Here is a 14,311-nt window from a genome sequence, read left to right as displayed (position 1 = left end):
TAATTACAAATTATAGACTTATGATTGCGTCAATATTTCGTTGTATCGTTTGATTGTCGAAATATGTGGTCCTGCAGTGCGATGGTTCACCTAGTCTAAACTCAGAAAACGTCCGAAAGGATATCTAGAAAGAAAAGTACTGAATATATACTTCGATGTAAGTCTAGATCACAATATAACAAATAGGCATAGATATATTTTTCGCCTATTGCGGGATCTTCCCTCAATCATAATAATAATTATTATCATAAAAATAAAGATAATAATTATTATTATGCTTGTAACTGTTAATATTATTATTGATAAATGAATGGGAATGCTCCAAAACTATAATGTTATGTACACATGTGTCTTTTATATATTTAGAGAATATTGTATTCAGATTGTTGATATATGTAGTGTACGCGATAAATCACAGCTTTTTATACTGACAATGAGTTCCAGGGTGCTTCCAGCCTTAACCTACTTATTATTAGAGGTAGATACTCGTGTATATGAAAATTATAATTAAACTTAAGTTAAAGATATACTGACAAGACTCAAATCGAGGTAATATACGATTTCTATTTTAAAATGTAAGTTATGTGTTTATATATTCTTTCAGGTGATCAAACCCGAAGTAATATAGCGACAGAGAGTTATGACAAGTATAGATGAATATCAAACAAATTTTTAATATTGTTAATTCTTACTTTTTTACTTTTCTTGACACAGGATTACCAGTGGTCTAATTATTTTTATATATTTTTGTTCATCTAATGAAAATATGTATTCATTAAAACTTATTAAATTAAGGATTTTTTCGTAAATTTCGGCTTTCTTCATTAAAAAATACGAACACGCGCACCTTGCAGTATCATAGAAAACGTTTACATTGTTACACTTCTATTATTATTTATTCCTTTACGATGACTCCAAGTCTGACGTTTCCAGCTGCAAAATCAGGCTTTTCGGAAAATAGATTTCAGCGAGCTTATTTTATTTTTAATTTGAAACAGTTTTTTGTTCCACTTCTTGGAAATGAAACTTCATTCTAAACGTTTTTTCATCAAAATACAGATCTACAAATGTACTCCAATGACGCACAAATTCGACAACTGTTTACCTCAAATCTGCATCAAAAATTATCTTGGAAGTAAAATCTTCAGAGTGATGAGTTATTCTCTGCATTTACTTGAACTACTCTCTTTCAGAAAGTCATGTTCATACAATGAAGACGCGTCCAGTTCAAATGAAAAGACGTTTATTCGATTTAGACACTGTACAGAATTCGGTTCCACTTCTCAAATTTTCAAAACGTTGATATTTTGCTAGAAATAATAATTTAAGGACCAATACCGAGTACATATTTGACGTCACATAAATGTATACGTACATTTATATTATAGGTATACATATATATTATGGCCAGCCACTCAAATATTTATTCTTCATCTTGCTTTCGTTTTTCAACCTTGTGGGAATTTAATTATGACCACGCAGTCTCATCTACACATACAATAAACATGACAGTAATTATTACCAATTAGGTAAATGAGACAATAGGTCTTTATATTTAACACATTTAGAATGCTGCTTTGTACATGAGACGAAGTTATGTGCGAATAATTTTAAAAATATACATACAGTTTTACGTGAACTAAATATAAGGGATTATTGTCCAATTTTTCGTTTGTACATAATATACATTATTATACATATATAATACTACTGTATACTTTTATATAATTACTAAATTTATAAGCATTCACACCGATGAATATGAACAATGCCGATTAAATATGTATATGTATACTCCTTACCTAGCTAAATTATACGACATATTATCAAAGTAAATATATTTCGTATTTTATACTATCGTTGTTCATTTTAAAGCTTCTATAATACATTAAAATATTTAAAACATACGGGAAGACAAAATATCTCAGTAGCGCATTTACGCGTGCACATCGTCCACACGTAATTGTGGATCTGTAAAGAAAGACAGAAAGGTAGGTAATGAACATAGCCGCTGATTAGATTTGTTTTTGTTTAAAATTGGAGAATATTTTATGTATCCTAGTTTTCAATCACGCGTAAATGATTTTAGGGTTACGAGTTAATAGTCGATGATGAAAATTGAAAAATAATGCAATTCGACGAATTTGCAAGTCTCCAATTAGACAGACCGCTAGAGAAAAATTTGAAGGTATGTACATCAAGCCATTTTTATTCGACATTTCTATCCATCCAATATAATATAAACACAAATCTCATTACAAGTAACCATCAATTCGTTAATTTAGAGTGAAGAGCAGCTGCAAAAACACTCTTTGGACGACAGCTTGGATCGGAAACCGATCGAACGAGCTGTCTACTTGCTAACGTAAGTTGAATTCAAAATTAAGTTTATATCACTCGGTACGAATCGGCGAAGCTTTAACACAACATGGAAGACCTATAAATCGCCTCGTAAAAAATCATCGCATACTGCACATACACTGCCGAAGCCGTATTCGGCACTATAATAGTACGTGGAATCGGAAGTTTTAGTCGATCAATGGAAGGAATCACTCAACTTTAACGCTAATGTTCATCCGTCTATACATAATTATACGTTGCATATAGTCCGTATGTCCTTGTATAACAACCACGTGTCACCGCACAGCGGCAACCGGGTTTTTGTCTCTACGTAGGTGCAGGTCTATTGTTAGGTATATCCGTGATCCTAAATTCTCAGGGCAACATTTCTATACACTCGCTCGGTGCCGGGGCGTTTTTTAATTAAATTTCTCGAGGTGAACAAATTCCGCCTCCTGCATGGGCGGAGCATGAAACGTGCGCGGGAAAAAAACGACTTCCAATGGAAGATGAGATGCGAATGGAATATTAATAATCTTAAACATGCAGCCACGCTGCAACGCGTATTCTAGGGAATTCAACGTTAGTCTAAGCATTACAACAATGATAATTATACATTGGTAGATTTTCTTTTATTTGATACTTTATTAAACACTTTAAAAAAAATTCTGTTATTCCATCGAAAATATTTGCCCGATCCTGCTGCGGTTAATTGTAATACTTATTAACTATGTAGTCTGTACAAAATAGCATAAGTAGATACATACTATGAGTTTCTTATACAATGCAGAAATGTCTAACGATTTTCTTAAACATCGTAGATATAGAACTGTTTACACCCGGTATCACGACCGGTTTTGCATAATAGCAATTCTGTACCATGCGTAACGTAACACGTGCTACCCTAGCCACGGTAAGTCCTATAATATGTATGTATATAACATACCTATATACACATGTAATTAGAGATCCGTACCAACTCGAATTACAGTAAAGTTGATTCCGATTAGAAACTGGACCAGCTGCGAATGAAATTCTTGTACATACATTAATGCGCCTATCGTCAGGCCGCACATACTATGAATATAATTGTATATATGCGCGTGTCGGTTTTAAATCGTGGAACGGTGCCGTGTCCAATCATCCAATGCATACCAATAATACGCATGTTCCTAACTGCAGTAATCAGCAGCCTAAATAGTGCCACGGCAAGTTACGCCTGGGGGAGGGGGGAGTCCTTCATCATCTTTCTAGATTAGATACATATACGTACATGCACTCATCTATTTCACATGCATATGCGCATCTGTGCGTCAACAACTCGCGAGAGGTATCTACGATCGCATATACTTATAGATAATGATTAAGAAGTGAAATAAAGTAAAGTTGTAGAGAAATAGTCTACGCCGCTCGTGCCGGAGATGCACGAAAGTATTCGGGCGAGCTCGCGGTGCATGCGGTGTATCCCCCCCCCCCCCCAGCCCTCTCCGACATCCTCGGCAGATCGTGCGCACACAGTTGTTAGTTGCGTGTTGGTGTTTGCGCGCGGTGTGTATGCCGAGTTGTGCTCTCGTACTTCTGAATTGCGACGACTGCGACGCGTGCATTTCAAGTTATATGAAATCAAATTGTGTAAAGTTTGGGGTGATTTATGGGTAGAATGAGTGCGAAGGCTGTGGCCAGAGGGAGGTGAAGATACGTGATTGAAAGATTTGATCGATACGAGAGCGTGGACGGGCAAAAATAATATAATTCAGAAGAAACATGAAACCGCAATCAATGGTCTGTCTGCTCCTACTCGTGAGTATGCAACTGAACGGCCTACCACGGGCTTCTTGTATCTGTACACTAAAAATACACCCGTCCCATGCCTTTTGGCTCCTCGCTCGTTCCCCCGTCGTTAATTATACCTCTCCTCCACGCAATCTGCTTACACACGCATCAATTTCAAAATTGACAAACATCGTTGATAAATGAATTGGAACCACCCGCGCTGGTCGCTTCCATCACTTCCATCCATCTACCAGCGTATGTACAGGTTATCTTCCAACTCTCATCGAGTACTGTACGGTGATTCAAACAAGTATCGAGAGAGACCGACTAGTGTTTTGTCCTTTCTTCTATTTTCGTGAATTTTAGTTGGACTAGAATCGGCACAATTAAGTCGGCAAAGACCGCTTTACGCGATTCCTTGAGACCTTGAAATTCTCATCAAGGACTCGGTTCTTTTGTACACCGCAAACTCACACTGACGCGCTCGCAAGGTGTTGCAGAATTACGTCACTGTCATCCCGCGTTTGAATCGATTTTCAGTGCACCAGCAGATCGTGTTGGTTAACCTTGGAATTGCGCAATATGCATCCTTCCATATTTGTGACACCTGATATCACTTGTTGTGTTACCTCATCCTTCTCGTTATCCTCATCTTCTCACCTTTGCTGTTTGCGATTTACACTCTGCTATGGATGTATAATTAAATAATAATGATAATTCGTTCTGTCTTTACAAATATGATCGATGACGATCTGCTCAATCATTAAATTTTCTCCAGGAAAGGTGACGACATACAAAAGTTGAGTGTAATACATACGCTGCCGACGCTCCTGGCTGGAGACGCACAGTTATGCGTGTCACGATTGATTCCCAAGATGCAGCAGACTCTGTCGAATGCTTCCTCAGAATTCCACATGGCTGCCTCGTCGACTTTCAAAACAATTCTAGAACAGAAATTGGTCAATCCTTCGACCTTTACTCAAACATTTCTGCAGAGCATTTTAAATTCACTGGACAGCAGGGATCCGGGTATAACAAACTTACGCCATTTGATTTATAAGATTTTTAAACGAGTTTCTAACAGTACAAGATTTCTTTCCTCGCTTCCAGTGGTCGCTCATGCGTGGTTGGAAACCTTGTTAGATGTCATCGAATTACTACCTACAGAAGTCATACGGCACGAGGTAGCTGGATAAATTTTAATGGTCTAATCATTGATAAGTCCGTGTGTACACCGAGCTCAAAAATCTGGAATGGATTTCTATAATTTTCAAAGATTTCCTATAAATTCCTAAAATTATGCTACTGCATTGTTCCGAGTACAAGTCGAGGTTTTTACTACTGTATATAAAACAAGAAATCGTACTTGACTTACATGTAATATTGGTTGCACACATATATTCAAAGACTAATTTAATTACCATAGCAAAGTCTCAGGATCGGTAGTCAACTTACAATCAGGGTAGACTTATATCCAAAACAATATGGTATATTATTGTGAAAGGTGTACACTAGACTTTGAAAAGTTCACTTGGTAGTAATAGAATGTTTTCAAAAGCAATTCAAATTTAACACAATTTATTTGTAAAATCTAGTATTTGAAGTAACGTAATTCAACTTACCCTGCCAATAGTCTGATTCCAAATTGGAAGTGCAAAAATTACATACATTATATTTATAAACTCCTTGGATAACAGCTTGCTGTATGAAACTTATCATTCCAACAGATCCTTCCTATGGCTATATCGAAAGGACAGTTATCTCAGCCAATTAGCTCTAGAATAACATGCTGCAAATTACTAGGAAAAATTTGTACCCGTTTTGACACACTTTTGTGAGTATATTACGTGTTGATCAGATCGATATTAACCACGGTAGTCACCTGTTCTCAGACCATTCTTATCACAAATATTTCGAAAATCACTCAGAATTAGTTGTAAGGGATACATCCAGTGTTGTTTTAAGAGCTATCAAACGAAACTTACTGTTCTACATTAATTTTAGAATAAAAAAGGAGGTCCTGCCAACGGTGCATTCTCTCTGTCAAGATGTGAACAGTGATGTGCGAGCTTGTATCTGCTTGCAGCTGAGCTTTGTTGCTCAGGGTCTTGGTGTTGAATCTGTAAAGCCTGCGCTACTTCCATCACTAGTTGAACTTGCCAGCGATGAGGAAAGTACTGTGAGGCACGCTTCTGTCCAGACCATTGTACATTTATTACCTCATTTTCAACAAGGTATCAATATTTATATTTTAATCATTTGAACCATGTTGAATATAACTTTATGGCACAAATTTAAGTCCCATTGATACTAGCCAAAGTTTTTTTTTTTTTTCAACAAAAATCCCTTTCAAAGAATATTTCAATTGATAATTTCAGAAACAATAAAGGGAATCATAGCACCCCTTATAAAAAAACTATGTGAAAGTGCACTGAAGTCTGACGATAATGTGATCTGTGTAATTGCCCAAGAATTTGGCAGGCTTGCTCTTGGCCTTGAGCGTATGTAGTTAATCAATTACTATTAATACTGCTAATTAATTAATACATCTTGTATATTTAACGAATTTCTATTCATTTCCAGGGTCCCTAACAGTCAATGAGAAAACTTGGTTGATAAGATATTTTCAACAACTTTCCCAGCTAGGCATTCCATCTATGAATAAAGATATAAAACAAGAATTTTCATTTGCCAATAAAGTAAGTTACACAAATTTGCTCTGTTATATTGTCCTCGCGTTGTTATGTACACTGCTGTTCCATAGATTGGATGCATGGATAGTCGTTTTATTATGCCCATATCAATATTGGGCAAAAAGAAAGTAGTGAGCATCTCAAATTGCAAAATATACCGTCAAAAATAAAACTTACCAGTAAGACTATGAGTAACTTATATATAAGTTGAAAGAATCCTCCATGTGAAACGGTCTTATCTTTATTCCATCGTCTACGAGTCACAAAAGTTGTTCAATTTCTATAGTCCATAGTCTCGTTTCAAGAATGTAACTTGTTTTGCATACACTGGTTTCAGGCAGCTAACAGCCCTCAGACCAATGAAAGGTATGTGGAATGCCGTCGTCAGTGTGCATTCAACTTTCCAGCCATATGCCTTTTCACACTAAACACCTTCGAAAAATTGGATATAATATTACCGACGTTTACTGATTTGACTTCTGATCCATATTACATGGTCCGGAGAACAATCGCTTGTGGAATTCATGAGGTAAAAGATTATTACACAAAATCTCATTACCTGGTGGAGAAGCTTATTAATAATTTGCTTCATATTCCGCACATTCACAGTCGCGTGAAAATATCATGACTGGTTCACTTCATAGGTCGGCAAAGTTCTGGGCTCGCAAAATGGATTGATAAAAAATGAGCTTATTAGATTGCTGAAGGATGACTCTGAAGAAGTTTTGCAAGGACTGGTGCCACATTTGGCTCAAACTTTTGATCTTTTGACTCAGAGTCAAACAATTGGGACTGATCAGACGGTAAGTATAGAAAATAGGATGATCTTAAACTACTGAAACTGATTTGGATTTGAGAACGCCACCACATGCAATGCTTTCTTGATTAATCAATGATGGGAAAAGAATTCAACTTGGCTCTCAGAGTGATTGCTCAGAAGCTACGGCTTTCTAATGTTTATTTTTGTAGGTTTAAAAGTCTTGAAGGTCATTTTCTTTTTTTCCATAGGAAGGAGTTGTTTTGGATGTGTGTAGAGCAATTTTAAAATGTGAAGTCGAAATTGCCAATACTTACAACTGGAGACTTTCGGCTTTGATATTAAATCAGCTTGAGATTTTACCACGATGTATTCCAAGTGATTTAATTAATTCGCATTTCACTCCGATGGTGTTCAATAGAGCATTAAACGCGGTAAGTACATATTCCAACGCTTGATCAATGACAACACAAAAATATTAGTTTCATAAACACTGAACATTTTTTCAATCAGTATACCTTAAGTACGGTAATCTATTTTTCTTCCACAGAGACCATTGCCAGTGCGTTTAGCTGCCGGCAGATTATTGCTGATATTCTTGCGATATAATCTAAAACCAATGCAACGAAATGAGCTTCGGAATAGAATTTATACAGAATTTGCACATAGTAATAATTGCTATACCAGAATGTTGTATATACGGATGATGCAGGAAGCGATGATCATCTTCTCCACAACCTACTTCAAAGAAAATTTCTATACCACACTATTGAGCATTACTGAAGATCCAGTTGCAAATATTAGAATGAAAGTGGTTTCAATGCTACCTCAGCTTAAAGCTATGTTACGAATGTCAAATGACAAAAGATTGTTGACAATGCTAGAAGGCAACGTGCGGGCGTTGATGAGCCTTGAAAAAGATCGGGACGTTGTATATACATTGACTAATGTCATTCACAAATTGGACAGTATTGATGTTAAACAAGATGGACAACACGTAAAGGTATTGGGATTTGAAACTTCTTGATCATTTTCTTATTATTTGATTAACCCTAGAAAACGAATATCTTTTTTTTCTAATTTCTAATTCATGCGTGGGGTTGATAACGACCCTACGCATTCCTTGTTGGCAAAATCGTTCTAAAAACAATAATGAAACTCATAATTACATCAATCTTTTCGGTTTTTAATAATAGATGTATATAACATGGAATAAGCATTCTGTGAGCGGCTTTGAATAAGTCTTCTGAAGGACAGAAGATAATAATATTTTTTACATACATATAGCGGCATAATATACCTATCATGGACCTCACTACATGGGAAGAGCGACAGAGAGGACGGGAGAGTGTATTATCTTCTGTCTTTCAGAGGGCTTATTGAAAGTCGCTCATGGGAGGCTTACTCTATGTTATATATCTCTATGTTTTTAATGAAGAGACGGATGGCGAAGTGCAAATTTAATTGTTTACGATACCATACATACGTTCTAGGGTTAATTTAATTCTGTTTATGAATTAGCACATTATAAATAAAATTTCCAGCTGCTTGTGTTGTCCGTTTTTAACCGTTTTCAATAGTTGAGAAATGTCTGAAACACAATTGTAAAAATTGATCACTTGTTTCAGCCTGTAGGCAAATTAACTCGTCAAGAAATCGATGATGCGAGGAAGCTAGAGGAAGAAAAGAAGCTAACAGCGATGGCTTCCTCTAAGCCGGCTGCGACAACTGCAACAGTAAATCAACCTACCACAACCCAGCGGAAGCCAAATGCATCCAGTCTGCCTAAACAAATATCTCCAAGTTAGTAGCAACATTTTTGGTAAAAATAAGTTAATATTTCTCTAACAATCGAACTCTTATGCTTCGTATTATATTACCTAACATGTTCTTTACGATTTTTTTCTCTACGAAATTTGAACAAGTTTTATGTTTTTCAGCTACTCCAAAGTCAAGTACAGAGGGATCCATTGGGGCAAATAGACAAAGACAAGGGAGTCTGTCATTGGTTGATAACCCATATAAACAGTCGTGAGTTGAATAATGCTTCCAAAGTTGTCGACTTTTAACAATTTTTATACAATTCGTGATACAGTGTATGAAGTTCTCAAATCTTTTTAAACATTAATCCAATCAATATTATCATATTTTCATGTTACAATTATACTTCTGTATACATTTTACAGCTCCCAGTATTCAAGAATCAAACAACCTAGTTCATCTGAGCCACCGAGCAAACAACCATCTCCTAAACGTGAGCATTGAATTCTTTTCTTACGAAAAACTGATGTAGACAAAATTTGGCTTCAAATTCCTAATGATAATAAATATACATTTTGACTAGTCGTTACTTAAGAATTATTTTTCTAATTATTTCAGGCGATGGAGGCATGGCTCCAATTTCCAACAAGACAATGCCAGATGTAAAAACAAGGTAGGATTTATTTGCTGTCTAGAAAATACACCTAGAAACATTCACATGCTCACTTATATGGAGTCAAGGGAATTTCTTGATGACTATACTTTCTGATAAAACATACAAACTATTCAATCAGCGCTCAGTGAGAGTTCAGATATTTTTTTATTTTGTTTGATCGACAATTCACTTTTTTTACAATTTATAATTACAAAATCGAATAACACATTTTTAGTTAGGTAGCATATTGAAATAAGTCAACTATTCAGGATTGCTTAGCGCGATCTCGGTTCTTACTTCATCTTCAGAAGAGTTCATTATTAAATTACTCCATAATTTAATAACCTGATAGAATGTGGGTAAATGGAAAATGTCTAAATGACAAGTTTCTGTCTGCTTCTAGTACTTCTAGCAACAATCTCACTTCGAGCTGGGCTCGGCTTACCTCTAACAGCATGCTACTAACTCACCCTTGGGAAACTATCAACCACACAAGCTGTAATGCTAGTGTAAGCTCGGTTAATTTTAATTATAACTTTTGCGGTGATAATCATAGTACCGATTTTAAAACAGCATGCGGTTGCTCCGAGTCAGCGGAAGATATTTCCCGAAGTAGATACTCGTTAATAAATTCAGGCGAGCAGGAACATAAACCAATTATGCGTTGCTGTTCTTGCTTTGACACTAATACAGAGTATTTGAAATTAAACGTACCTCTACATCACAAGCATCATGGGCACCCCACATCAGAGTTTGCAAAGTCCTTCGTACTAACGCATCTAAAAGAAAATAAAAATGAGTTGCAAGATTTTCTACTAACAAAGGGACATCAAGAGGTGGTTAAAGATAAGGAACCAGATTTTGCCGCATTGCGGGCCCTAACAAACGCAGCTCACTATAATTCTTGTTGGGCTTTTAGCTCAATGCCTGAAATTCCAGTCACTCTTCTTGATGACGAGTTTCTTGTTGACGCCGGGATTCGTATTCCAGCACAGTTATCGTCAAGCCAAAGTACATCAAAAATACCCAACTTACAGGACATTATTTATCGCAACAGAAGAGAGGGAAGTATTGATAGATCGCATCGTAATAGTGTTAATTTTGACAAGGGCAAATCTAAAAGGCAATCTGCTGAATATGAAGATTGTGTTAAATCGAGAGTACTAATCAGTGATCCAACAAAAATGAAACGTAATTTCGACGATTTTGAAGAAGATTACAGTCTTGGGAAAATTCCGGGTAAATCGGATGAACAAATTCCAAAAGAGGATTTGAAGAACAAAAGATATTCGGGTTCATATGCGAAAACTAGATTTGGTTACGAGCCTAACCAGGGCAAATCTAGTGATGAAAAACCAAAAAGAAATTCACTGTATGCGGACAAGGATAAGTCAAAGCTTTTGCAATCTAAAAGCACGATTGATAAGAACAAACGCTATTCCGCTAATTATACCTCTCGATTATCGGATGTTAAGGATGTTAAACATAAATTTAAACGCCACAGCTTAGAAGTAACTGAATATACTCCAATGCCACGTGCTGATCGCGCCATACGAAGGTATTCGGCACTGGATGTAAATCATAATCAAGGAATAAGTAAAATTCCCTTGAGAAGTAGTATTGTTTCAGGTAGCAGAACCGCACCAGCAACTAGAGCTTCTAGTCCTGTAAGATTATGTACCAAATCATATTTTAACAAATCAAGTGGCAGTGAGGTTCAGACTTCTACAAGAAATAAATTTTTTACTAGATTTAGCTCAAGTGACGAGGAAGTAGATAAACTTTGTCATAAATTCAGTACTTGTCAAACTGCTACCAGTAATAGGGCAGAAAGCCCCAGAACAAGGGATAGCAGATTGCCCGTGCGTCTTCAGAGAAAGAAAATCTGAAATATATGTGTCTGTTATCAATTAGTTTCCATAGAAATTAAAGTGTTCTGTTAATTATATTTATTTGTTATATTCTAGTTTTACCATGAGTATTTTGCAAAGTATAATACTTCTAGTGAATATAATATAATAATACGTGAAATAGCAGTATTTTCGATTACTTTTGGTATCGATCTCTGATTACAGAAACTTGTTTCAAATATGTTATACCAATTTATCCTCGTTTGTAATTTAACTTCTTCATCATGCACACTTTATCTGTAATCTGTATCTTACTGTAGTGACACTTGAAATCTACAACATTTCGAAGCGACATTGCGACACGAGCATAAACCTTTTACAGTGTTTTTGCTAGTTCATTATTGTCTGTCGTTGATAGATGAGGAACAAGGCTTTTGATAATTCAGTTTGTTGAATCTCTGCCTGAAGAAGTAGTAAATATGAATCATGTTGCAAGTTAAACGAATTTGAAGTTTAGATACTTTTGAAAAGAAATTTTAATACTCGCATCTAATTTTTAAATTCAAGCCAGTAATTGAAACCTGTATTTTATGATCGAAAACAATACTGATATTCAATTTATTACAATTTATTAATCATTCGTTATCGTAATAGATTGTTTAGGTCGCGATAGTTATAAAATAGGACCTGAGTGTTGAACTTGTTAATACTGATTTTAGTTTATTTAACATGATAAGTTCATTTATCGTATTTATATTTATATTATTTCTATGAACCTCAAGCATTAAAATACCTGCTCTTATATATTATGCCTATAAAATCTCACGTATTTATTGTACACATATTTTGGAAATATTGCCTTCGATTTCCTCAGTTGAAAAATACTTGTTGTAAAACGCAACAATACTGTACCAGGGTACATAAAAAGATTCTCACCGATTCAGTACTATTCATACAAAAAAGTGCGGAACTGAAATGTATAACTGTTCTATATTTCTATGTAATTAGTTAAAAAAAAAAAAAACTAGTCAGATATGATCTGTTTGTGAAGGATAGATTAATAAATATTACAAATTTTAATGATAAACCATATATATTTCTGCAGCCCTAAACAACCGGCCGCATCTACCAAGAAGTGATGAAAATTTCTTAATAACAAGAGAAGGCTTGTGTACTTACGAATGTAAAGGTTTGATGTGCATAACTAATGATCTTTATTGAATCTGGAATGAAAACCTATAATTGGAGCTTTATTTACGCCAAACAACATTACATGAGTTACGTAAATCGAAAATTACGAAGCTTCACTTTTGAGTCATTATTGGACGTTGTTTTTTTAAGGCTGATGCAAATGGATTTGCCATGTGAGAAGGAAAGCAAATCGTCCAACATCCACTGAAAATTAAGTCCAGTTTTTTAACACTAGTGAATCCATGTAATATTTTCATAGGCTGCTGAATGTAAATTGCAAATAATTCTAAACTATGTATCTTCGAATAGACTGTATTATTTATTTGAAGCATGTTAACATTATGTATGAAAATAGCAGCTTCTCGAGAAGATCAATGTACCTCGGTGCGAAAGTGGCTTTCAGAGCTGAAACAATTACTAGGTTTTTAATCGGATTTGCGTTCACGAATCGATACTATGACTTTTATTTTTTATAAAAATATTCAATGGCTGACTTGGTAATTGGCATGTTGGATTGTTGAACGCCAATGCATCGAGGTATGTTTGACCTGCTCATATTCTTGATAGAATGTCTTACATTGATTGATGCAATCATGATGAATAAGAGTTTATCCAATTGAAATGTTTTATATTCGTTTGGTATATCGTGTGACTTTATTACATCACTGTAATGCTGAAAACTTGGTAAAGTTTTTCAAACTATTATGTAATATATATACGGATATTTTCAGATTGTTTACGTATCGAACGCAGCGGCACATTTATTGAAAAGTTATGCATACTGATTGCAACTCTACCAAATTTTCAGTAAATATACCAAGTTTAGACCATACGAAATGATTATAGTTTCACCAATCATGCTTAAATAACGCTACTTATTTTTGTATAGATCTACAAGAATGCTATCAACTGTTGTGCCGGTGAAACGAGAAATAGGCATGTGTATATCAATAGAGATATTATATATAATTCAATGAAAACTTGTGTGTTATTTGTATACCTTTGAACCCTGAGCACTATATCATATAGAGCAGACCACGAAAATTGATATGTAAAGTTCCAGAGCGTCATTTTGATCTTCATCGTTTTATCATGTGTGTTAGAGGAATAGAAAAACCCTTATTCCAACCAACCGTCAAAGCTTAAACGTTCTGAGATATTATCAAAGTGACCGTTCGAAACGTGAGCGAGTACTGCGTTTTTCTGCTACCAGTTTGAGTCCATCCATGGTAGAGATAAAACTTATTGCTATAGTTTCTGCACGCAAAATTATGTCGATACTAGGTTTGGA

The 14,311-nt window shown here is 35.3% G+C and overlaps 1 protein-coding gene and 1 long non-coding RNA gene across 5 annotated transcripts; one reads left to right on the top strand and one right to left on the bottom strand.

Annotated features, from left to right (window-relative positions):
* Positions 1-41: 41 nt before the first annotated feature.
* Positions 42-8,916, bottom strand: LOC124411776. 2 transcript variants are annotated; one of them, XR_006929709.1, is made up of 3 exons: positions 8,883-8,916; positions 5,349-5,352; positions 42-222 (listed from the first exon to the last, which is right to left on the bottom strand). It is a non-coding gene; the product is annotated as an uncharacterized LOC124411776 (long non-coding RNA). The 2 variants fall into 2 exon arrangements; XR_006929708.1 differs by lacking the exon at positions 5,349-5,352 and adding an exon at positions 5,809-5,810 and having other exon boundaries at positions 8,883-8,915.
* On the top strand, positions 3,896-13,997 carry LOC124411765 (serine/threonine-protein phosphatase 4 regulatory subunit 4-like). 3 transcript variants are annotated; one of them, XM_046891159.1, is made up of 16 exons: positions 3,896-4,140; positions 4,892-5,142; positions 5,224-5,297; positions 5,841-5,947; positions 6,118-6,347; positions 6,492-6,614; positions 6,697-6,812; positions 7,144-7,335; positions 7,451-7,609; positions 7,815-7,997; positions 8,114-8,566; positions 9,192-9,366; positions 9,504-9,594; positions 9,750-9,817; positions 9,943-9,997; positions 10,383-13,997. In XM_046891159.1, the coding sequence occupies exons 2-16, from the start codon at positions 4,989-4,991 to the stop codon at positions 11,866-11,868; spliced, it is 3,666 nt and encodes a 1,221-aa protein (XP_046747115.1). In that variant the 5' UTR covers positions 3,896-4,140; positions 4,892-4,988; the 3' UTR covers positions 11,869-13,997. The 3 variants fall into 3 exon arrangements, with proteins under 3 accessions (XP_046747115.1, XP_046747135.1, XP_046747124.1); XM_046891179.1 differs by having other exon boundaries at positions 3,898-4,140; positions 10,899-13,997; XM_046891168.1 differs by lacking the exons at positions 3,896-4,140; positions 5,841-5,947 and having other exon boundaries at positions 5,001-5,142.
* The last annotated feature ends 314 nt before the right edge of the window (positions 13,998-14,311 follow it).

The sequence above is a fragment of the Diprion similis genome, chromosome 2 (assembly GCF_021155765.1).
Source record: "Diprion similis isolate iyDipSimi1 chromosome 2, iyDipSimi1.1, whole genome shotgun sequence".
Taxonomy (NCBI): Eukaryota; Metazoa; Arthropoda; class Insecta; order Hymenoptera; family Diprionidae; genus Diprion; species Diprion similis.
This window is presented reverse-complemented; position numbering and strand designations above follow the sequence as displayed.